This window comes from Carassius carassius, chromosome 14 (genome assembly GCF_963082965.1).
Source record: "Carassius carassius chromosome 14, fCarCar2.1, whole genome shotgun sequence".
Taxonomy (NCBI): Eukaryota; Metazoa; Chordata; class Actinopteri; order Cypriniformes; family Cyprinidae; genus Carassius; species Carassius carassius.
This window is the reverse complement of record NC_081768.1, coordinates 24,986,933-25,012,967: the sequence shown is the minus strand read 5'-3', so window position 1 is coordinate 25,012,967 and position 26,035 is coordinate 24,986,933. Positions and strand designations below refer to the sequence as shown.

Below are 26,035 nucleotides of genomic sequence, written 5' to 3'. Positions count from 1 at the left end.
GCATTGGGTGTTGGCAGTGTCTCAAGAGTGTGCTGATGCTTTAGGACCCTGCAGTACTAGATGAGATAACACTGTTTTTTTTTTTTTCAACATATGTTTGATTGAGCTCTTTTGTTCTTCTCAATTATTTAAAAAAATCTTGTGTTTTAGAGCTATGCCTAAAATTAGAAACAAAAAACTAGTGATGTTAATAAATCGGACTCATAGAGGCAAAGTTATCAGATGTTACTTTTACTGTGATTTATATGCTTGCTTCTTTTTTTTTCTTTTTTTTTTTTTTTGAAAGAGGAAATGGGCTCCTTAAGAAGGGGGCTTCCAGTTCCTCCTCCTCATTCTTTTAACTCTTATTCATACTCTTTCACAGGATGTACTTATTTATCTCTTGCTCCTCTGATTAGGCTGAGACATTTTTATCATTTACTTCAGCATAACAGAGACCACAGGCATGTGGCTTATGTTAAGCCGCCCGAGGGAACCTGAACATGTGATCAGTAGTGTTACATTCACAACATATTAGTAATATATCACTATATAATAGACTTATATTAGATTTTGTCTGGCAATATGAAATCAAGTGACACTCTTAATATGCATAGAATATAAACCTCATTACCCATTCAAAGCAAATTCAAAAGTATTGAGATATTTCAATATTAATTCAAACTAAAAATAACTACCTCTGTAGTGTAAACTGAATTGTGATTACTTAGAAACAGGTTTCTGTCCGCCATCGGCTGTTAAAGGGTAGTCCCACCCTAAACTCCTGGCCAGTGTTTGAGGTAAAATTTGGCATGATACACCAGCCTCTCAGACAAACAGAGCAATGTTTAGATAGCTCCTCAGTGTTTGCACTTTTTTAGTTTCCTTATAGTTGACACTGCATATTAAACTGGTTTAGGAGATAGTATTTTAACATACAAATTACTACGATCAGTTGTAAGTAGTAAAATTTTAAGGAAGTAGCATAACCACATTATTCTTTACTGTACTGATACACACTTCAGCAGAAAGTAGATGAAAGCATTTTGGCTGGATGATTTTGCAGAAAGTGGTTTTTAAGAATAGTGAAGTATAAGCACAAAAGTTGCTGACCTGGTCTGTGCAATTTGCTGTCGGTGAGGTGTAGTGGTCGACCGATATGTATTTTTTGACAGCCGATGCCGATATCTTGGAAAACAGAGGGGCCGATATAAAGCCGATATAATTTTTATTATTAATATTTAAGAAATTTGAAATCATTTGACAGTGGATTAAAAAAGAAATGTGTAAAAGAAACATACTTGTACTTTAGATGACAGTATTTTTCACAAATAAATATTGAATAAAATTATAATATATAAAAAAGTAAACACTGTAACCAACAGGGCACTCAGTATTCTGGGAAGTTTTTGTGCATTGGGAATCATATTTTTCAAATAAAGCCAGGTTAACCCTCATTTTACATCACACAGAGAAAATTACATGAATATGACAGTAGGCAAATGCATAAAGCACAGCATAATTTGAAATCATGAGTTTAAAGCATTCAATTAACACAGACTGTTAGATAAAAAACACACTTCACAAGATCTCACAGCTGGATTCGACTGAGTTTGTGAAATTAAATGTTCATTTGTCATTCAAAGATTTGTTCAAATTATATACATTTGTATTTGCTTAATGCTGACGGCAAACGAGAAAGTATTATAATGTTTGCCTTTCTATTACTAATAGGCTTAATATATAAGCAATTGTTATAATACTTTCTGTATTAATTTCTTTGTTTAACCATTCTATCTGATTATTAGACAAACTTCTATCCGTATTAGAAAGAACTGTTAACGACGACGACGAACGAGAGAGGGAGTGTGAGCTCAGGCGCTGCCACTCTCAGCGGCATCAAAATAAAAGTCTGATGCGCTGTCAAAATAAAAGTCTCGAACACATCGGCCAAGCAGAAAAACTTATCGGCCAATGCAGATATTTAAAAAATACTTAATATCGGCAGATATATCGGTTGACCACTAGTGAGGTGAATGTTTTATGTCTTATTTGTCTAATATGTTTTGCATCATAGCTTTTATCCAGTTGCTTAACACCAGTCAAACAATCAAGTTTCTTGATGAAATGCTAATATGTAGTATTAGACAAGCCTAATTATTGTGAGGAACAGTGGTAAAATCTTATTGAATTCAGCCATTTGTAGAAACAGCCCAGCCATTTGTAAATTAAATATTCAAACTTGTTTAAGGCATGCTTCCTTTTACAGATTAAATGAGCCCACAAAAGAGGAATATATGAAAAATCAAGCTTTTTGCCAATTTGTTTTTAGACAGGGAAAAAAACTAATGGTTTAAATACACCCCATACTGATGTGTCAAACACACATTTTTAAGCGCACTGATATTGCTGTCTTTAGTCTTTTGATTTGTTTTGTTTTTTTTTTGTAAATTTTAAATTGTAAATGTGTAGTAGAAGTAAATCAATACAGGCAATAAAGTAGGTCTCTAAAAATCTGTCAGTGTTGATGAGGCTGATGTTGTTTGTCTTTAGGGAGTCGTGCCTATGTGCTGCTGTCCCTCAGCCAGCAGGATGGCATCGAGCTGCACATGGACTTTGACAACCGCTACACCCTGCTCGAGCTTTTTGCGGAGACCACCTCCTCTGAGGAGCATGGCATCTCCTTTGAGGGCATCCATCTTCCACAGGTACTCATGCCTATTTCCACTCTAGTCTGAATACCTCTCCTAAACCTAGTCCGGGTTCTTGTTGTCTTCTGGCAGCGTGCTAACCCAGATTGAATCCCATAAGTGATGACTTATGACAGTTGTCTTGTCATTGGCAGCAGCTTATATAACACACCAAATGCTACTACCATGAAGTGCATGAGATGCAATGCACAATTGATTTTTAATTTGACAAAACATTGTATCTTTTAAGCCTTCATATTGGGAATGCACCTGTGTTGCCTAAGTAGGTACTTAGGCAACACACTTTTGTCAAAAAAAAGAGTACTTTTATCAATGGTAGATATTGTTGAGCTTGTGGGCTAGTGACGCAAAGCTCTTTTTAAAGTTTTTTTTAAAGGGATAGTTAAGCCTAAAATGAAAATTTTATAATTAATTACTCACCCTCGTGTCATTCCAAACACGATAGGAAGGGTGAATAATTAGTGACAAACATTTTTTTTTGGGTGAATAAACCCTTTAATTTAAAAACACTTAAACTGCAATTCATACATTAATTCTCTTAATAAAAAATGAGAAGTTAAAAACGTGATATAGTTGTGAACATTTAAAAAAAAAAAGTCCTGATATTATAAGAGAAGATGCCTCTTTGGGAGGACATTAAAAAGTAGTTTGGCATCATATTTAATTATTTCTTAGAAAGCAAAACGAGCAGTGAAGCACTTTTGTTTGATTAATTCTTATTATATTTAGTTTAAATAAATTATTAGATATAAGAAAATTTAAATTGTTTGATTTCAGCTACTTGAGAAAGCAGAATTTCTCCTTTTCATTTAAAATAACTAAATTAATATGCAAATAAATTAATAAAATTAATAAAAACTATATATAAATTAAAAAAGTGATAACTAAAAAAGACAAAAATATACATTTTATATTAATCAAACAAAGAATGGAAAATTAAAATAGAAAAGCTATAATAGCATCTAAAATAAAAGATGCTAAAATAACACCGATTTGAAATTTATATTCTAAGATCTGTTGCTTGGACACTCTGTCATTGACACTGTACAAATGTTTTTGTGTAAGAATTTGTTTGTCTGTTGTAGATTCCAGGCAAGCTGCTTTTCTCTCTGGTGAAGCGTTACTTGTGCGTCACTTCATTGATGGACAAGCTGAACACGGCGGGGGTGGAGTCCACCTCTGAGCGTCAGGAGGTTGGCTTCTCCTCCTCCACGGCAGCCTACCAATCAGAGCACGCTCGTGTGCAGCGGGAGTTTGAGTTCACCATGGCCATGGCCAACCTCATCTCGGAGCTGGTGCGCGTCATGGGCTGGGACCGCAACCGGCAGCTGCCCCTGACCTCCACAAGCTCAAGCAGAGCGGTTGAGGAAATAAATAACAAAATCCAGAAACACCCCGTCCGCTCCATCTTTCAGCCACGCTTCTCCCCTTCATCTCCCTTCATGGCCACTACAGCAATGGCCGCGGTCACGCCACCAAAGAAGAAGAAAACGGCAAACGGTTTCAAGACTCGTTCTGACTTCACATCTCGTTCCGCTTATGTGGAGTATGTGCAGGACAACCTGAAGAGTGGCATGTTGGTCCGTATGCTGGAGGACTATGAGGAAGTCAGTGCCGGGGATGAAGGAGAGTTTCGTTACAGTAACGACGGCTCGCCGCCGGTGCAGGTTAGTGCTGAGTGCATTCACTTTATATGCTGCTCACTAGACACTGAAGAACTTTAGGTTACGTATGGTTTACAAGCACTGAAGAGAAATATGGCAGTCATTTCCACGCTGATTTACTTTGGACAGATAATTGCATTGTGAACTGCAGTCATATAATTAAATTATATTTATTAAGTAAAAACAGGCAAAATGTGGTGATGCATATAGGTTCATCAGTAACAAACCAACCAACATTTGATCCCAAGCTAGCTAGCATCTGTTTGCTGCCCGCTTAATTTAGGATGCATTTGCAGCCTAATCCTGCATAGATTTTCCCCTTTTGTAGTTAACTTAGGGCTGGTAAGTGATTACTTTTTAAAAAACTAATTAATTACATGTTGTGGCGATTTAATTAATCGCGAATTATTCGCACATCAAATTTGGCTGAGAAATTACTCCCAAAAGATTATTTAAAGACATTGTTTGTAAAGCATAAAAAAATCATTACAAAAAGTAGCTTCAGATAGAAATATTTAGTTTGATATGATTTATTAAATATACAGGTGCATCTAAAAAAATGTTGAATATCATGACAAAGTTGAATTTCATAGATTCTGGATTCATTTAAAGTAAAACATTTCAAATGTTTTTTATTTTAATTTTGATAGTCAAAAATCCAGTATCTCAAAATATTAGAATATTTACATTTGAGTTTCATTAAATGACCATCCCTACAGAATAAATTCCGGGTATCTCTTGTACTTTGAAACCACAATAATGGGGAAGACTACTGACTTTGCAATGGTCCAGAAGACAATCATTGACACCCTCTACAAAGAGCGTGTGTCACAGAAGGTCATTACTGAAAGGTGTGGCTGTTCACAGAGTGCTGTATCAAAGCATATTAAATTCAGAGTTGACTGGAAGGAATAAATTGGGTAGGAAAATGTGCACAAGCAACAGGGATGACTGCAAGCTTGAGAATACTGTGTTTCAAACACTTGGGAGAGCTTCACAAGGAGTGAACTGAAGCTGGAGTCAGTGTATCAAGAGTCGCCACACTCAGACGTCTTCAGGAAAAAGGCTACCAAGCCACTTCTGAAACAGAAACAATGTCAGAATCATCTCACCTGGGGTAAAGAGAAAAAGAACTGGACTGTTGCTCAGTGGTCCAAAGTCCTCTTTTCCTTTCCATTGCTGACCATGATATATGACTGTGCTTGATTGGCCAGCCAACATGCCTGCCCTGAATCGCTGATCGCTTCCTCGCCACACACCACTGATGCTGGAGTTTGTGCTAAAGCAGCCCGACCAAGTATAGAGTGCATAAGTGAACATACTTTAAAGATCTTGAACTTTTCTGTTTTGCAAATCCTTTTTTCTTTTTTTCTTTTTTTGATTGATCTTAGGAAATATTCTAAAATTTTGAGATACTGGATCTTTGACTTTTACCAGCTGTAAGCTCTAATCAAAATTTTAAACAAACTTTTTAAATGTTTTACTTTACATGTAATGAATCTAGAAAATATGAAAGTTTTACATTTTTGAAGTAAGTTTAAAGAAGAAAAAAAACTATTCCAATTTTTTGAGATACACCTGTACTCTCTTGGACCATGAGGATGAGTAAATGGCACGATTTCTCATTTTTGATGACATGGTGAACTATAGCTACCTTTTAATTAATCTTATTTATTTTAATATAATGTCCGACCGGTGTGTGACATCAAAGTACCGCAAAGTTTTAAAGAGCAGATGACTCCTTGTTTTTTTGAATCGCTTTCACGGTACTTTGACGTCATACACCTAGCGTCTGTGCAGCGCCACTTCAAAGCCAACGCCAATGGTTCAACACACCAAATAATTCACCCAATTGATTCAATATGTGCATTAAGAAATTGAATGCCGCTGTGTGTTGCTCGGAGACGAACAGTTCTGTTTTGTCTTTTATATTTTCTTATAGGGCTGCAGGATTAACCTTTATCGCATCGATATTGAGGTTTTAACTCCCGCAATAACCTAAGTTTTTTTCCCCCGCCTCTGACATTTGAGTGACAAACCTATTAGCCAATCAAAATGGTCGAATCTCGCGTTCCTGGCTTGCTGGCCAATTAGAAATGGCAATGGAAAAACAAGGTTGTATGCAGTGCATCGGCTTTCTGTCAGCAGAAAAGCAGCTAACACACAATGTTTACCTCGAATTGTGCCAGAAAAAGCTTGTGTAACTGCGCAGAAATGGCCGAAGGCACTTCTTCGGTGACGGGAGAGGAAGCGGGGGAGCACTTGGTTAACAAGAAGGGTGGTACTTCAGCTGTTTGGACTTATTTTGGATTCGCGAAGAACGACGTGGAGCAAAAGAGTGCTAAATGTAAAATATGTCGACGTGCCGTGGCCAGATCCAGATCCGGTTTTATGCACTTAAAAGTATTGAACACAAAAATCGAAAATCGCATCGCAATCGCAATATTTGTCAGAAAAACCGCAATTAGGTTTTTTCTCAAAATCGTGCACCCCTATTTTCTTATTTTGGGAAAGTTGAGGAAAACAGACAACATTGTCTAAAATTACACAATATCAGCTTCTTACTTATTAAACTGTTGTATAAGATCAGTATCACATTTGCACTCGTGTGATATTGCACTTATTGCTTGTGTGATATCGCTTAACTATATGATGTACATATGAGACAAAGACTCATACAGGGGCATTTTTGCCCCATATCTGGAATTTTAGGGAAATTCTAACTACAGTACGTTCTCTAGGCTCCATCATGCGTGTTGTTGTCCTGCCTCATGTTTGTCATCAGTCATTAGTCATGAAGTGTCAGATGACCTACGTAGGTTTGAGGCGGGGCAAGTGCGTTAAAAATTTTAATCGTAATTAATCGAATTAACATGTTAAATTACCAGCCCTAATTTAAATGCAATATATTTTGCATATTTATCATTGGTTTATAATTATATTGCTAAACAATCTTCACATCTTTATGTAGACGTTCAAATTTTTGGTAAGAGTTGCACATAGAAAATAAAACGACCTCCTGATTTTGGCAGTTATAAGCATCTTCTTTCATGACACATTTGGTGAAAACTAAGATATTCTGGCCCTAATTACACATTTTATAGAAATACTGCTTGTACAAACCTTGATGTTTGTCATGTTCTGGCTTTTGCAGGTGTACTGGAACTCCCTGTCCAGGACTTACTGGGTGCACTGGCACATGATTGAAATCCTGGCCAACGGCAGCGGAGGACAGGCAGAGAAAGAGACTCAGGAGAAGGCCTCCTCCCTCACAGAGACACTCAAATTCACTACAGGTAACTCTCACACTCAACCACATGATCGTGTGTGTTTTATATGCGTCTCCATTACTTTTATATGAAACCAGCAGTGTTTTCTTCTGTGTTTGTGATTGTGGCAGTGAGTCAGACGTTCTTCTCGAAGCCCCCCGGTGGGCTGTACACATTGCCTTACCTGATTCAGGGCTCTCAGGATGACGCAGACACCCTGAGCCGTGCTGAATGGTGGGAAGTGCTGTTTTTCATCAAGAAGCTGGAACCCAAGCAGCAGCAAGAGATCAACAACATCCTGCGACAGAGCCTTGATGAGCCGGTACTCACCATTTCTCCTACACTCTTCACACGGAGTAGGAAAGACCAGCAAAACTGAAAAATTTAAGAAAATTTGATTAAAAAAAATAAAAATGTAATCGTTCCTCCCACCGACAATGTTTTAAAGAAGGATTGAATTTTTTTTAAACCAACATCCAAAAAAATCTCATGAAACCACCTTAAAGGGATAGTTCACCCAAAAAGGAAAATTATGTCATTAATGACTCACCCTCATGTTGTTCCAAACCCGTATGACCTCCGTTTATCTTTGGAACACAGTTTAAGATATTTTAGATTCAAGGCCCGTTCACACCAAGCACGATAACTATAAAGATAACGATAAGGATATAGTTCTAAAAATCGTTCTCAATATTAAAGAATAGCGGAGTCCACACCACAACTATAACGATAAAGGCACAGAGAAACGATATCATTGGAATCACTTTCAGAACGATTTTTTTTTTCTGATGAACGATAAAAACATTGCCAACCAATCAGATTTAATCCTGCTGTAATGAGCTCGAAAATTTAAAGCAACAGACACGCGTCCGCTTAGAATACACAGACAATATAGTTCGCTGGTGTGGAAGCTTATAATGTTATCGTTGTTGGTGTGAACGGGCCTTTAGTCCGAGAGCTTTTTGTCCCTCCATTGAAAATCCATGTCCAGAAAGGTAAGAAAAACATCATCAAAGTAGTCCATGTGATATCAGAGGGTCAGTTAGAATTTTTTGAAGCATCGAAAATACATTTTGGTCCAAATATAGCAAAAACTACAACTTTATTCAGCATTGTCTTCTCTTCCGGTCTGTTGTGAGAGAGAGTTTAAAAAAAAAGCAGTTTGTCATATCCGGTTCGCGAACGAATCACTCGATGTAACCGGATCTTTTTGAACCAGTTCACCAAATCAAACTGAATCATTTTAAACGGTTCGCGTCTCCAATACGCATTAATCCACAAATGACTTAAGCTGTTAACTTTTTTTAATGTGGCTGACACTCCCTCTGAGTTTAAACAAACCAATATCCCGGAGTAACTCATGTACTCAAACAGTACACTGACTGAACTGCTGTGAAGAGAGAACTGAAGAGGAACACCTAGCCGAGCCAGATAACGAACAAAAATTGACTCGTTCTCGAGTCAAGAACCGTTTCTGTCAGACGCGTCCGATTCGAGAACCGAGGAGCTGATGATACTGCGCATGTGTGATTCAGCTTGAAGCAAACCGACACACAGAGCGTCTGAACTGAACTGATTCTTTTGGTGATTGATTCTGAACTGATTCTGTGCTAGTGTTATGAGCGCGGGTAAACCGAAGGCTTGCAATCATTGCCAATGACGCCATTTCCACGAGCGCAAAAGAACCGCTGAACCATTTTCTTCAACCGGTTTATTGAATTGAACTGTCCGAAAGAACTACTGGTGATCCAAAAACTGATGCAACCGGTTCTTGACTCGTGAACGAGTCAGTCTTTTGTTCATTATCTGGCTCGGCTCGGTGTTCATCTTCATCTCTCTCTTCACAGCAGTTCAGTCAGTGTACTGTTTGAGTACATGAGTTACTCCGGGATATTGGTTTGTTTGAACTCAGAGGGAGTGTCAGCCACATTAAACAAGTTAACAGCTTAAGTCATTTGTGGATTAATGCGTATTGGAGATGCGAACAGTTTAAAACGATTCAGTTTGATTTGGTGAACTGGTTCAAAAAGATCCGATATGGCAAAAGTATTTGCCATTTACGGAAAAAAAAATGAACTATATATCTCCTCACATTGGCAATTTCAGTATAAATGGTCCAAATGACCTATAGGCAATGACTAATTCCTTTTAATATGTGACCCTGGACCACAAAGTTGTCCAAATGAAGTTCTTAGCAATGCATATTATTAACCAAAAATTAAGTTTTGATATATTTACGGTAGGAAATTTACAAAATATCTTCATGGAACATGTTCTTTACTTAATATCCTAATGATTTTTGGCAAAATAGAAATCAATCATTTTGAGCCATACAATGTATTTTTGGCTATTGCTGCAAATATACCCCAGTGACTTAAGACCAGGGTCACACATGAGCCTGTTTGGGGTTATTCATGTGATATTTTCTGCTCTCTCCTGGTGTCTTTCAGATGGTGGAGCTTGACGAGTCGACTCTCATCCAGCTGTCCCTCTCGAGTGAGGTGGCGAGGAAAGTCCTCCACTACCTGAAGCAGAATCTGCAGGCGTCTTGTCTGGGAGACCTGCTCTGCTCCCACACTTTCACCAAGCACTACCTGAACTGTGGAGGTGCCGGCCTCGAGGATGAGGAAATGCTGATAGATAGCTCGCTCGGAGGACAAGGAGCTTCATCTTCTTCATCGTTGTCCTCCGCCTCTTCCTGCACCATGGGCTCCGTGTCCAAGAAAGCTAAGAAAGAGATCCCAGCAGACTCGGGCAACTGTGGCAGTGAGACAGAGAGTGAACTTCCCACTGAAGACGACACGAAGTATCCTGATGACCTGGAGGAGAAGATGAAAGGCAAGGCTTTGTTTTATACATGTTGCAGCTCTCCCGTGGATGGGACTGTTAGTGGATCTCTTTGTTTTGTTCATATTTATATATTTGCTGAGCAAACAAGAACATTTGAGCACAGCACACATGAGTTAAGTATTAATGTTAGAACTTTCTGCATTAATACAGAGTTCAGCTGATCACCGATGTGCATGTTTATATTGGTAGGGCTCTAGGATTTCTACAAACTGCACGCAGAATTGCAGAATCGAGTCATAAAAATTTGTTTTATAGTCGAATACAGAATCTTACAGAATTTGGCAAAGTTTAGGATGAATGAATCAGAAGTAGGGATGCACACTTAATCAGATCGATATGAACTAGTGTCTGTTAATATTAAACTGTGTAGACTACTATTTAATTATGAAATATGCATGTCTGTGTGAAAGAGTGGCGTAGTTTTGTCTACTGCACATAATCAACATGGTGCATGGGGTTTAAAACATTTTCATACAGTTTTTAGTTCACACTTTAATTTAAACAGTGGGTAAAAAAGTTGTGCAGTGCTTTGTTTGCCAAAAAGATAAAGAAATTGTTACATTGGTATTAAACCATAACCAGAATTATGACGATTTAGGAAAAAAAGATTTCATAGGGTATTATATTGGCTATTTTACAGTGACTCATCTGATCAGAATTAAGAGTCAAAAGTATACATTTTGCACTTGTACATTTACATCCATTCATTTAACAGATACTTTTATCCAACATGACTTTTGCTGAATATACATGATTATTGATGCGCTAGATTTTCCCCCTCTGCAACAGGAAATGATGCGTGCATTAGGCAGCAAAGGTTTTTGGCTGATAATCGTTTGTATTGTAGCTAATAAGTGTTCTTCAAATGAGGTGTTTGAATCGACCATTAGGCAGCATTTCAGTTCTCAGGATTTGATTTCCATTGACTTTGATGATGACTAATATTTGCATAGTTATATTTGCATATAGTCTTCCTTAAATATAGTTAACCGTTTGCAACTGCCTTCACACTTCACAGTGAGAAAAGTGTTGCATTTAATAATTAAAAAAACCCTAAAACTGTGATCGATCGATCCTGGCCAGTGCTAAGAATAGTGCCTCCATGTCTAAATTCAGCAGACAAAAAAAACAACAAATAAATCATGCTATTGGCTATTTGCTACTCTAAGTGTTATAAAATTCTCTGCACAAAATACAGCCACATTCATCCAGCAACATACATTTCATCAAGCCATCAGTTTCTTTGTTCAAGTGAATGTTCAAAACTGTTCATTTGATAAAGGCAGTGAAGTGTTTAGAGCAACATTTCTTCCTCTGAGCAAGTGTTTTCTGTTCTCTGCAGTGTTCAACAGTCCGAAGGTGCAGGGTAAGAAGAGCTCCCTAGAGAAGATTGGGGAGGTGGTGGACATGATGAAGAAGAGCAGCTCAGACTCCGGACTGCAGCTGGCCGGAGTGAAGGTCATCAGTAAGATTCTGGAGGAGCAGGGACCTCAGGAGAAGAGCATCCTCAAAACAGACTCGGCACAAACCATCCGGTGAGACCCACTGTCTACTATCAGCTCAGCGCTCTCTTATGCTAATTTCATTAACTGTAACTGAGCGTCTTTCTGAATGACACTTAATTTAAACATCAATATTACAGATGCTAAGAAAACATATACCACTCGTAGATCACTCCGTTTATCAATAGACCCTTGCAAAATTTCTGGGGGGTTCAGAAGCAGAAGTTATAATAAAACAAACAACAATGTGTTATAGATGTGCATTTAATAATTAAAAAAAAGCCTTTTCTAGATTTAGGCCTACATTTTTAATAACTATAGAAGCAGTCTGTGAAAAGAGTCCTTTGCCTACATGCAATGCATTATACATTACATTCCATAAAAAATGTTAACACTTTATTTTAAGGTGTCTTTGTTACACGTTACATGTACTTATTATTATAATAACAATAAATTATGCGTAATTACATACAAGTAACCCTAATCCTGAACCTAACCATAAAGTAAGTACATGTAGTTCAGGGCCTGAATTTCATTTTGGAAAATGTGGGGGAAATTCCCTCTATACGTGGCTCTAATGGGGGATGGGACCTTTAATTTGAGGGGGAGTTAGTTTTTTTTTTTGACTCGAATGCCGCAAAGTTTGAGGTTCTTAATTCGCGCCCATGAGCAATACATGTGAAATGTAGATGCCAATGAGTTGTGTCTGTCTCTGGGCTGCTTTTACACTGTTGCTGTGGGTTATTATTTAAGTAAGTGCTTCTAAATTCATGTTAAACCATGGCTTCATGGGTTTTCGTTCAATTTAATTTTTGGTTCTACCATTTAAACTTTATGCAGCCCTAATGTGCCGTAAAGGGACATGATTTGTAGTTCATATTGCAAATGGTTTTAAAATAACTTTCTTCTCTTTTTCAGTGACAAAGTCTTGAAGATGTTGGTGGAGATGATTGGCAGTCAGCCCAAGCAGAACGCTGTCACTGCGCTGCTGCTGACCCGCAGTCTAATGCTGAAACACGAGTGGAGGGTCTCGTTCGCCACAGAGGGGGGTGTTAAAGCCATCCTGTGCTGCATGCAGGAGTATCCTACCTGTATACAGGTGCAGCAGATTGCGCTGGCGGTGAGTGAGGATTTATGGGAACTGAATTCTTAATGTTTTTAAGGGCATGAGGTTTAGGAGTTTCTCCTGTCCAGAATTCATGCTTTAAAATAGCTTGAATGTAACTACACACCCTTGCCTCATTTGCTATGCACAAATCTATGAATATGCAAATTAGGCATGCCTCAACTGTCACTCCAGCCAAGGCCTCCTGATCCATGGATAATGACTGATAAAACTGTTTTCCCCATGCTATTCATGCCGTGAGCAATGTGTGTGAAGGGTGGATGCCAATGTGGTAGAGTTGTTCCTGTCTCTGGGCTACTTTTACACTGTTGCTGTGGGTTATTATTTAAGAAAGCAGTTCTAAATTCACATTAAACCATGGCTTCATGGGTTTTCGCTCTTATTTTATTTTTGGTTTGTGCTGATATATTTTGCATGCGATCCCTATGCTATAATCTCTGTTAGCGATGCACTGATACGGGTTGATACTGAGCTCCTGTACTCGTTAAAACGCCCCGATACCACACAGCATGTGATAAGTGCCATATTCAGACAAAGAAACACTAAACAACAGAACAGACAGCATAATTGAGCCTTTAGAGATTAAGGTCGTCTACGTAAGATATCTATGCAATGAATATTGTAAAATATATTTTAATGGGCATAATTAAGTGTGAAAATAATCAAAGGATATACGGTCGAACCAAAAATTATTATTATTTTTTTACTAGGGGGTGCAGGACACTATAGTTCATTTACGTAAGTGAGGATAGCAAAATAAAGTAAACGGTGACAAATTATACCCCAGAATTCTTCAAAGAGTGGACTACCAGTAAAATTGATACGAATTTGGGACCTGAAAGTCTTCATACCAAGTTTGGGAAAAAATTGAAGTTCAGGTTTGCATGACTACAGACAGTCATTAAGGCCAAGGGTTGCCCGACTAAGTATTGATAGTTGTGTAAATACTTTCATACTAACAGCTGTCTGAATAATTTTTGGTTAATTTGTAATTCATTACAAATCTTTCTATCAAAGTTATCAAGATGAATTTGTTCTGACACAGTTTAACTATGAGTTCTTGTCATATTTTATTACCATCTTCTAAACTATAAAGAATAAACTGTGATAATGTGAAATGTTGAAGGTGTCTGAATAAATTTTGGTTTGACTGTATTTAATAAATTAAATGAACCAGCTAACATTACACATACTCTTTTGGTTTCTGTACCCAATATTTAAAAGTTTTACAAATGCAATAAAATATCGTACTCTGTATATCGGTATATCTGTATATCGGTATCAGGCGAGGACTGGAAAAAGTGGTATCGGTGGATCCCTAATCTCTATGCTATGTTCTCTGTGCTATGATCTCTATGCATGCTGCATTTGTATAAATTTAGAGAGGGATATGCTAATAATAGGAATCTATCCCTTGATTGGTTATTGAATTTTGTAACATTGCAATCCGACGGCTGTTTGAAAATGCATTTCTGGGACTGCCTTTGGAAAGCTACAGTTTTGAGGAGAAAATACTCCATAATGGTGTTGATTTCTGGATTGGCACACAGTTCGTCTAAAACCAAATTAAAAACACCACATAGACAAATATAAAAAAAACTTTATTTTCACTACAGGGGGACTTTAACCACTGCGTCAATTTAAAAAACATATAATGAGTATATATATATATATATATATATATATATATGTATATATATATATATATATATATATATATATATATGTGTGTGTATGTATATATATATGTGTATATATATGTATATATGTGGTTTCTACACACACATGAACCACAATTTCTGATATCACTGCTAATAATATGCCCACTCTAATTTCAATTCAGTTGTCCTTTTTTCATTAGAAGCAAAAACCGGGGAAAAAAATGCAGAACTGAGAAAAGGGTGCTATCAGGTGGAAAATAGTGTAAAAAGAATTGAAGCCTTGCTAACAGAGTGAAAGCCTATTACCAATGAATGCATGCCTTTTTGCTTAAATGGCACAGAGATTATGGTCTTAATGGGGATGTTTTTTCTCCTTTAAAGTCTTGTGTAACTGTTTTGTTACTAGTGTAAAATAAATTTAGTGTAAAATAAATTTATGAAATTTATTGAGGGTGAAATATTAAAAATTCACATTTCTGAAAAAACGTATGGCCATGTGTTAAGTACTGTTAACTAGAATTGGGGCCAAAATTATTGCATTTTCTACAATTCTATCCTTTTTTAAATACAAGTGTCAGTGCATTGCAAGTGTACATTTGAAGGATGCTCAATGAAATAAAAACGAATTGCTTTCTCCAGACTCTGAAGGTCATCACGGGTGCCAGTAAACATGACCCTCGCAGTGTGGGTGGCTGTGTGCCCCTTTCTGAGTCTGGCACTCAGATGATGCTGGAGATTTTCGCGAGCATAGGCTCTGCTACACCTGAAGGCTCCAAAGGGCTCCTGTGTGCCATCCCTTCTGCCATTGACCTCATGCTCAGCACGACAGGGTAAGAGGCTTGGAGTCTGCTTTAGATGTACAATCTTTGTTTGCTGAATTCACATTCATTTTTCTCCTGTGGTTTGATCAGTTGCGGTTTGTCCGTGCGGAACGGGCTGCTGGTCATCATCATGCTGATTTCCAGCCACAAGAGCCTGGCAGAGCAGCTAGTCGCCTGCAATGTCAGTGCCACACTAAAGAAGTGCCTTTCTGCTCAGAATCAGCACAGCATGCTGGCTCTTATCGCCCTCAACCACATATCCATGGTTCACAAACTGGAAAAAAAAGGTACGGTCATGCATTATTTTAACTGCTAGCCAAATTTAACTGCTTTTAGTTGCTTTTAAAAAGCCCTTTGTTTAAAAAGGCATTGGGCTTAAGTATATATATAGTCATCTGCAACACACTGATTTCTACACTCTGTAATAAACAGTATGTCAATAAAGCAATGCACATTCATTCTTGACTTGATTACACGTGTTCGTACCTCATTTGAAGTAACACGCGGCTCTGGTCACCTCTGTAGAGTCTCAAGAGGAGCATGACTTTAGGGATGCCGAGCTGAAGATGTTGGTGGTGAGTCTGAAGGAAATGCCAGCCACTAAAGAGGTTATACTGACCCTGGAGCAGCTGCTCTGTGACGACACCTCCCAGATGGAGGAAGAGAGAAACGAGGTGACACACAGCAGAGACACCTTCCAGGACCTCCTCCGCCTCATGGACCAGCACAGAGCGGATCGGGCTGCACAGCTGTCCATCCTGAGGTGAGCCCTTCACTCGTTTAGGTAATAGATACTTAACAGCTGTTTCAAGCTAATTTGAGGTAGATGTACTCGCACAAATGTCATAGGGCACATTTGACCCCAAAATGATAAACTGTGCGCACATACCTCAAGGTACCTTTAAAAAATTCAATTTCACAATCGAGTATTTGCAGGGTGTTATGATTATGCCATTTTGACTAGATGGGGGAGCTCAAATGTCTGATTTCACATAGAACTACTGGTTTTCTCTCAATTAGTTAATATACAGCCTATTATGATAAAGCTTTAAACAGTTTAGTTTCACAATTTCAGTTGAATTTCTGAAATAAATTCACTTTTCCACGACATTCTAATTTACTGAGAAGAATTTGTACATGTATATATTTGTGTGTGCGTGTGTGTGTGTAGTTATTAGATTATCATTGCTGCAATATTGTATTTTTATTCTATTAAAGCAAAAATAAATTAAATTAAAGGCACTCCAATTATTACCGTGTTTTTAAATAATATATAATTTGTTTTGCATTATTATTTGTGACATTATGAAGTTAAGTACTGTAAAATAGGCTTAATTTATTTAAATATAAGATTTGCTCATGTTTTTGTTGTATATCATATCACAATAAACATTGTTCAGAACAAAGCTACGCAACTGTAATTTGTGGGCTGTGTTGGATATTTTGTAATTTATTTAAAGAAATGGTAACACTTTAGAATAATGGTCCATTAGTTAACCCACATTATCATGTAATCTAAAGAAGTTAACTAACATGAAGCAAGAAGAATCCTTCTACAGCATTTATTAATCTTAGTTGATGTGAATTTCAACATTTACTGATGCATTATTCAAATCAAAAGTGGTGCTTGTTAACATTAATGAACTGTGAATTAGCATGAACTTAACAATGAATAACTGTATTTTCATTAACTTACATTAACAAAGATGAATAAATACAGTAATAGATTTTTGGTTCATTGTTTGTTCGTGTTAATTAATACATTAAAGGGTTAGTTCACCCAAATATTAAAATGATGTCATTAATGACTCACCCTCATGTTGTTACAAACCCGTAAGACCTCCGTTTATCTTCAGAACACATTTTAAGATATTTTAGTCCGAGAGCTCTCAGTCCCTCCATTGAAGCTGTGTGTACGGTCTACTGTCCATGTCCAGAAAGGTAAGAAAAACATCATCAAAGTAGTCCATGTGACATCAGAGGGTCAGTTAGAATTATTTGAAGCATCGAAAATACATTTTGGTTCAAATATAGCAAAAACTACAACTTTATTCAGCATTGTCTTCTCTTCCGGTCTGTTGTGAGAGAGAGTTAAAAAAAAAGCAGTTTGTCATATCCGGTTCCCGAACGAATCACTCGATGTAACCGGATCTTTTTGAACCAGTTCACCAAATCGAACTGAATCGTTTTAAACTGTTTGCGTCTCCAATACGCAAGAAGAACCGGTTCTTGACTCGTGAACGAGTCAATCTTTCGTTCGTTATCTGCTCAGCTCTGTGTTCATCTTCAGTTCTCTCTTCACAGCAGTTCAGTCAGTGTACTGTTTGAGTAAATGAATTACTCCGGGATATTGGTTTGTTTGAACTGAGGGAGTGTCAGCCACATTAAAAAAGTTAACAGCTTAAGTCATTTGTGGATTAATGCTTATTGGAGACGCGAACCGTTTCAAACGATTCAGTTCGATTTGGTGAACTGGTTCAAGAAGATCCGGTTACATCGAATGATTCGTTCGCGATGTTCTGAAGATGAACAGAGGTCTTACTGGTTTGGAACGACATGAGGGTAAGTCATTAATGACATAATTTTAATATTTGGGTGAACTATCCCTTTAACTAATGGACCATTATTCTAAAGTGTTACCAAAGAATTAAATTCAAAATAGAGTACAAATTATTTCACTGTTTACTAACCTTGCCTGATCATTACATAAAATTAAAATTAATAAAAAAAAAATGAAATTGTCTTTTTTAGTTTTATGCAACAGTCATGTGAGTTGGGAATGACATCTGAGAAAGCAAAATCTGTTAGTCTTCAAAGTACTTAGTCTTGATTTCAATATTGCATTGTTGATTTTGTGACTCTACTGATTATATTGTTTTATTTGCTAATGATATATGAACTATTTCATACTCCACAGGATTTTGAACAAGTTTTTGGATAACTACCAGGAGGATCTGCTGCCGTGGCATGAGAGCATTGAGCCTTGCCTGTCATCTATGACGGCCTTTGTCGGCGACAGAGAGGTACTTTCCCTTCATTTAGCTTCATAAGATCATGGTTTCATAACAGTAGTATTTGATTCCTCTTTATCCCCACTTAGGTCGTACAGCAATTCATCCGCTTCTTATATCGACTTGCATCTCTGAATAAAGACTACGCTGTTGTGATGTGTCGGCTGGGCACCAAAGAGGCTCTCATCAAAGCCGTGGACAAACACAGCACCAGCCTGCTAATGGTCACAGAGCTGCGGGACCTGATCAACGACTGTGAGAAGTACGCCAGCCTCTACAAGAAAATGACCACCAGTGTGCTGGCTGGATGTATTCAGGTAAAGCGTGGACTGTCCAAAAATGAATATTTTCAATGTTTTGTTGCCTGAACAAGCCTTATATAATTAGACTGGTTTCTGTGTCACCTGGCCTCGAACAGACTTGTTCCTTAGAAGTTTTTTACATAAACATTTAGGTGGAGCTTAACAGGTTTTGTTGGATGGTTCATTCCTAGAATGTTTAATGGATTGTTAGACGATCAGAATAATTAATAGACATGTTCAGTTAATTACACACTCCATATCTGTATCTTTAGATGGTCCTTGGTCAGATTGAAGAGCATCGTCGCAGCCATCAGCCCATCAATATTCCTTTCTTCGATGTGTTCCTGAGGAACTTGTGCCAAGGTCTGTTCATAAAACACTTGTAGAAAGTAATATTGTTAAAGCAATAAATCACCCCAAAGTTAAACTCATTTTCACTCATTTGAATCTTATGTCTCATATATTTCATCTGATGGATAGAACCAAGACCTGCCCTTTATATTTTGTTGTTCAATAATTTATTAAGCACAGATGAATAACACAATGTGGAAGAAAAGCTCTGTAGCTACTTCTTTCATCGTGACTTCAATGTTTACTGAAATCATGAGATAGCTTTGTGTGAGAATCATCATCCACATTGTTGTATGGAAAAGAAAATCTCCTTTTGCACCTACTAAAATGAAACAATTTGAACTATGTGTACTAACAATGTAATAATCAAATTTTATCTTTGGGTGAAATATTCTTTTAACCCATATGCGTTGTTAGGGGGTAAACTTGAGTCTTAATTTGGCCACAACTTTCTCTGTGTTTCAGCAAATAGAATGATTTTTGGTGACAAATCTTATTTTAACAAACTCAACTAATATACTCTAATATATATTATAGTGTCCCTGTAGCTCAATTGGTAGAGCATTGCGGTATCAAGCGCAAGGTTGGGGATTCGATTCCCCGGGAACACATGATAGGTAAAAATTGATAGCCTGAATGCACTGTAAGTCGCTTTGGATAAAAGCGTCTGCTAAATGCATAAATTAAATTAATTATACTCCATATAGCTCCATATACAAGTCAGAAACTAAGCTTTTTTTGCATATGGTCCCACCTCGTGATCAACCTTAAAAATTACAAATTGTACCTCTTCCCAACAGGGAAAACCACCAACCATCAAGAATGCATAATTTTATGGTGTCATGGCTTTGCAATCAAAAAATGTCTATATAATGGAAGTCAATGGTGCAAAAACAGCCAGGAACAACAATTGAGGGAGAAAAAAATTGAATCTAATGCTGCACAAAAACTAAAAATGCATCAAAGCCAATGTTGTTACTAATCTTTGACATGCCCAAGACTGTGATTTTTAAAAAGTAAAAAAAAAATATCCAGCCACAATTACTTTTATATTGAAAATAAGTCATTTTGTTAGTTTTTTCCCCCCCAAAAATCAGTGACATCATTTATGAACTTGGCAATTAAAGAGTTAAAATCTTGGATTTTTTAAAAACCGTTTGGTAGTTTTGAAACAGGCAGAGGTTGATTAATAGATTTATGCAAAAAAATTGAAAAACAAAATATTTATCTGATAAATTTTAACAGCATTTTAAAGATGTGGATGTTTTCATCCCGAACATAACGAAAGGGTAGGGAATTTGAGCAATGCACAAGGGTTAAAAATATGCATCGAGAACATATTTGCTTAAGGACAATGGTGCTTTGTTACTAGCATAGGTTTAGGTATAACTATAACAGTTACCAAATGTGTTTGTTGATTTGAGTGTGATGTTCTCCAGGCTCCAGCGTGGAACTGAAAGAGGACAAATGCTGGGAGAAGGTGGAGGTCTCCTCCAATCACCATCGAGCTAACAAGCTGACAGACAAAAACCCCAAAACCTACTGGGAATCCAACGGCTGCACCGGCTCCCATTTTATCAACATCTACATGCATAAAGGGGTGATCGTCAGGTATGCTGGCCTGGCTACTCTCTGTTAAGTGAATGCTGTTAAAAGAAACTCTAGATTATTATTACAGCAACAGCTAATCGGTGCTGGAAATGAATGGCTCAAAATCAATATAAAGAGACAAAAAAAATCCCCTAAATTAGTTTATATATATATATATATATATATATATATATATATATATATATATATATATATATATATATATATATATATATATACACACATGACATTTAAACAATAATCACAAGGAAATGTGCTGTTTTCCCAAATATCAGCATAACTGTGTAAATTATTATTATTATTTTTTTAGGTCAGTAAACTTTAGTCACTACATTGTCAAAATGTTCTACTTTGCTCAGTTTTAGTTAGTAAAATATAGTAGGTAGTAGCAGAATTCATATGGATATTCGAGCAACCCATTCACAAAAACTGTTTTGTTCTGTTGGATTTCTGTATTCAAAATTGCTCTACATTCATTCATTTGTAACTTCCCTATCGTGTCGAACTAGCATATATTTAATATGGTTTAATAAATAGTTTCCCTTATAAAGGTAAACATTGGATCTAGAAACCCTAGAAAATTGCCCTTTAATGGAAGAATACAATACATGTCACTGCAGATGCTTAATTATTTTCTTCGTTCACAGGCAGTTGACTGTGCTTGTAGCCAGCGAGGACTCGAGTTACATGCCAGCTCGCATTTTAGTCCTAGGAGGAGATGATCCCACAAACATCAATACTGAACTCAACACTGTGAGAAAGCCCTCCTCATTCGTCTGCATCTTGCACATTGAACTTTAAGATGATACTTTCTTTTCTTTTTTTGTGTTGGAACAGGTAAATGTGGCACCCTCCGCCAGTCATGTGGTTTTGCTGGAGAATGCGACCCGCTTCTGGCCCATCATTCAAATCAGAGTCAAAAGATGTCAACAGGTCAGACCCAATGAATGCAATGTGGCAGAACTTACCTGGAGTTATGCATAAATCCTGAGATGTTCTTGATTCCACTTCTAGTACAAGTTATGTTTCTTCCTGTCAACAGGGTGGCATTGACACACGAGTGCATGGGTTTGAGGTTCTGGGGCCGAAGCCCACGTTCTGGCCGGTGTTTAAGGAGCAGCTGTGCTGCCGCACATATCTCTTCTATACGACAAAAGCTCACACCTGGTGCCAGGAGATCCTGGAGGACAAGAACCAGCTGCTGCAGCTCTTTAACAAGTGAGACCTTCTGTCAGGGTTATAGGGTGAAATTAAGATGGTAGGAGGTGATATTGTTGCTGGTTTGTATTAAAACCACTTATATTTTTGTGCGTTTCTCTCTGGGCTTCAGGTTAAACAGTGCCCTGAAACATGAGCAGATGTTTGCTGACCGCTTTCTGCCTGATGCTGAGGCCGCAGAGGCTTTAGGCCGGACCTGCTGGGAAGCTCTCATCACCCCCATCATACAGAGCATAACTATCTCAGGTAACAACACTTACCTGACTGAAGTCTGGTCTGATTTCCAGCTCGTTCTGACCAAGTACCACCCACTTAAAAAGGAAGGGACCGTCTGACAAACACGCAAACCCCAGTTTTGTTTCATTTTTACATGCTGGTAATATATTATACCACAATAATAAAGTAATACTGAAAAACAGTTATACAAATGATGGCGTAAAACTTCTGAAAAGTGTTTTTATCAATCCTCTATCTACAATTTAACTGGGTGGTCCGTTTCGATTGAATTTCTGATCTTCTTGTTTATAACAGAGACTTCTGCTCTCAGCCCTCTGTCCTGGTTGATGAGTGAATATTTGGAGAACACTGAATCCTCCAAGAGGTGTAAGAGCTCAGCCTCCATCTTCAACTCTCGTGTGCGGCGTCTCACTCATTTGCTCGTCCATGTGGACACCTGCACAGTTGATACAGAAGAGCTCAAACCTCCCATCAAATCCAGTGAGTGCCTTCAAAACAATAAAAACTACAATACTTCATTCTAGAGACTGGAGTGCCACTACTGTGGAGTACTTGTGTGTATATACACATCAGACGTATTTGTTAGTTTCATGGTGTTCCTATTTAAGTCTCTTCTGTTCAGCCAGTGAACAGGTGTGCTGTTTTTAAACCACCTGCTGTAGATTGTGTTGAATGAAGGCTTCTGTATTTCAAGGTATGTTTCTTGTTTTCAGAAGGTATCAACAGAAGCAGAGATTTGAAGAGTAAGTAATAGTGTAAATGCTAATCTTATTTTATTTTGACTTCATTTGATGTATTTTGTAGGCCCCCCATCCATCTGCTCAGCTGAATTCCAAACTCACCATGACAATGCCTTTTATTTTATTTTTATTTTTTTTCCATTAATTCAGCTCTGCTGTCTTTAAATATGTTTTTGAATTGTTCTGGCTTCTCATTTTATAATTTTTGACAGCAGTTTGAGATTTCTGTTGCTTGGACAACAAAATATCTAGAAAAAACGCTTCCATGCTAATAAGTAGTATTTTAATAAGCATTATTCATGCCCTTTTATCTCCAAAATGGTTTTGTTTTGTCCATGTTCTGCAGCTAGTACAACGAGTTCACACTTGAGTCCTTGTTACAAGAACTGAACTCAAACTTAAAAAATCAAATCCTGTGCAAATGAACCGGTTCTCTTTGCATTCACATTGAAGCCAAAACAGAAGTGGTCCACTTTAGTCTCCGTTTTATTTATTTATTTAATTTATATAATTATTAAGTCTTTGTTTTCATAATGCATGTTAGAAGTTAACTACAGATTTAAAGGGAACCAACATTTTGATTAATTGTGAGCCCTAATTGCTGGCACATCGTTTTTGCTCATGTTTTGGTTAGAAGCCACATGATATGTGAGTGGTTTGGAAATATGGTGCAACTTGTCAAGAGTCCTAATTGATGTCTTTTGTTGTTTTGCAGATGCTAAAGAGGGAAAGAATAAGGAAACGACAGCAGTGAGCTCATCTTCATCCTCTAGCAAACCGAAAGTGAAGAATACTAGCAGCATTGCAGGCATCGCTTTGTGCTGGCAAGGTGTCGTTCAGCGACAGGTTAGACATTTATTTTAGGTTTGGTGAAATGTGGAATTTAAATGTGGAGCTTTAGTCTGTGAAAGTATAATCAAATTAGTCAAAATACCTGAACAAAAAGAGAAATCATTCAGAAATCTTCTGCTGAACTGTACTGCACTGATTCAATGTGTCCATGTTTCATTTCATTTAAAAATGTTGATTTGACCATCAATGTGTTTCAGCCTTAAATGAACTGTACTAATGCAAAATTCCCCTTATCAATTCCTGTAATTCTAGAGTTATTTTTGTTTGGCTCTTTCCAGGTAAAGAGTTTCCTAGATTCGACATGCAGCCTCCCTGACTTCGTAGAGCATTACAGGGCTCTGTTCCTCCGGTTAAAGAGTGCCATGGAGGAACTCTTCGGACAGCACACTGCCTTTGTGCTTGCGCTCCGTCAGGGCTTTTCTGCTGCCTTGCTCCAGCTCTCCATCCTGACTGCTATGCATGTGAGTTAACAGGGAATACTTGGGTGAATGTTATGAAAATCTGTCAAGATAATGTCTATTAGGGCTGTCACTTTTGTGAAAAAATCTTTTTCGATTTTTAAGACATAAGTGTTCATTGAATCGATTGTAAAATGTCAAATCATCGTCAAATAACGGAGGAAGGTAAAGAGAGGGCTGGAAACGCACAAGTCAGCAATATTTCTTATTGGCATGAATTTTCGTGCAGAATAACAAACAGCAACAGGAGTGCAACATTCTCGGAAAAATATAGACGTTTCAACGGCAACAACATAAACAAACGTTACTGCACATGCGCGCTTTTGTGGCCCTAACTTAACTTCCGGTAGACTTTTTCAAATAGAATCAATAACAACAGCCAAGTCCCTCTAGAGTAGATTTATTGATAAACAAAATATGTTTCCTGCGTAAATCAGGTGGACTTAATGAAAATGCTAATTAATTATTTCCGAGCAGGAGATGCATAAAGCGCGAGAAATAGAGGTTTCCCCAGTAACAGCTGTAAACAAAGCAGAGCTATGCTCACAAACGCTGCGTTATCAGGCATATAACATGCAAGTCTTCCTTCAGAAATAGTATATAAAAACACCCGTGCCTCGTTTTGATATTTAAACATATAAATGTAAGGAATTATTATTATTAAACGTGCAGTACGTAACGTTAATCATGTTTATTCAACGAAGCCTTTTTGAAAATCGATCAGTTTTAAAATCGTGGCATCGCAGCCAGACCGATATACACAACACAGACCGGAAGTTAACTTAGGTCCAGGCGTGTGCGCCCGATGAAACCGTCTATATGTGCAGAGGGGACGGCTGCCATAACAAAAGAAAAACATCACTGCAGGCTTCAACCCGGCTGCATTTATGATTTAGGCAATTCAAAAATCTCCAAGATTATTTTAAACAATGATTCAATCCATTTCAAACAACTGTTCAAAAAATGAAACTTTAAATGGACTTGTGACCAAGCCATGTGTGTTTTTTATTGAACGTAACTGACACTTGGCTAGGCGGCACTAGGCAGGCATAATGAAATGCGCAAAAAGGCTAGGGCCATTACACATTTTTTGGACAGGAAAACAAGTCGATCAGCATTCTCGGGGTCCAGAGCAGAGCGTTTTTTATTCACTATATGTCCAGCTGTTGAGAAGAGGCGCTCCGACCGCACTGATGTCCCAGGGACACTCAGGTACAGCTGCGCAAGGTGGGGGTATTACTGCCAATTTTCCACCACAAAAGCCAGTCGCTGTCAGCTTGCAATGGTCCTTTTCATAACTCAGAATCTCCTGTAACTACCGTATTTTCCGGACTATAAGTCGCACTTTTTTTCATAGTTTGGTTGGTCCTGCGACTTATAGTCAGGTGCGACTTATCAAAATTAATTTGCCATGAACCAAGGGAAATGAACTACCTGAAAACATTACCGTCTCCAGCCGCGAGAGGGCGCTCTATGCTGCTCAGTGCTCCTGTAGTCTACACTGAGCAGTATAGAGCACCCTGTAGACGGTAATGTTTTCTCTTGATTATTGCTTCTAAATAAATGCGACTTATAGTCCAGTGTGACTTATGGTTTTTTCCTCATCATGACGTATTTTTGGACTGATGCGACTTATACTCAGGTGCGACTTATAGTCCGAAAAATACGGTAG

General features: G+C 37.7%; 1 protein-coding gene across 3 annotated transcripts in view; it reads left to right on the top strand.

Moving 5' to 3' along the window:
- The window catches only part of LOC132157410 (cullin-9-like), a 52,012-nt gene that overhangs the window by 13,298 nt on the left and 12,679 nt on the right, over positions 1-26,035 (top strand). Inside the window, exons 3-24 of one of the 3 annotated variants that reach the window (XM_059566758.1) lie at positions 2,533-2,687; positions 3,776-4,357; positions 7,509-7,650; positions 7,755-7,945; positions 10,074-10,461; positions 11,816-12,008; positions 12,894-13,095; positions 15,402-15,592; positions 15,674-15,870; positions 16,109-16,346; positions 18,501-18,606; positions 18,684-18,911; positions 19,169-19,259; positions 20,687-20,858; positions 21,506-21,611; positions 21,696-21,791; positions 21,901-22,076; positions 22,189-22,322; positions 22,608-22,793; positions 23,030-23,056; positions 23,769-23,899; positions 24,184-24,366. In XM_059566758.1, coding sequence (XP_059422741.1) covers positions 2,533-2,687; positions 3,776-4,357; positions 7,509-7,650; positions 7,755-7,945; positions 10,074-10,461; positions 11,816-12,008; positions 12,894-13,095; positions 15,402-15,592; positions 15,674-15,870; positions 16,109-16,346; positions 18,501-18,606; positions 18,684-18,911; positions 19,169-19,259; positions 20,687-20,858; positions 21,506-21,611; positions 21,696-21,791; positions 21,901-22,076; positions 22,189-22,322; positions 22,608-22,793; positions 23,030-23,056; positions 23,769-23,899; positions 24,184-24,366 — 4,115 coding nt within the window. Of the gene's footprint in view, positions 1-2,532; positions 2,688-3,775; positions 4,358-7,508; positions 7,651-7,754; positions 7,946-10,073; positions 10,462-11,815; positions 12,009-12,893; positions 13,096-15,401; positions 15,593-15,673; positions 15,871-16,108; positions 16,347-18,500; positions 18,607-18,683; positions 18,912-19,168; positions 19,260-20,686; positions 20,859-21,505; positions 21,612-21,695; positions 21,792-21,900; positions 22,077-22,188; positions 22,323-22,607; positions 22,794-23,026; positions 23,057-23,768; positions 23,900-24,183; positions 24,367-26,035 lie in introns of all 3 variants that reach the window. The other 2 variants (XM_059566757.1, XM_059566759.1) reach the window with 2 other exon arrangements.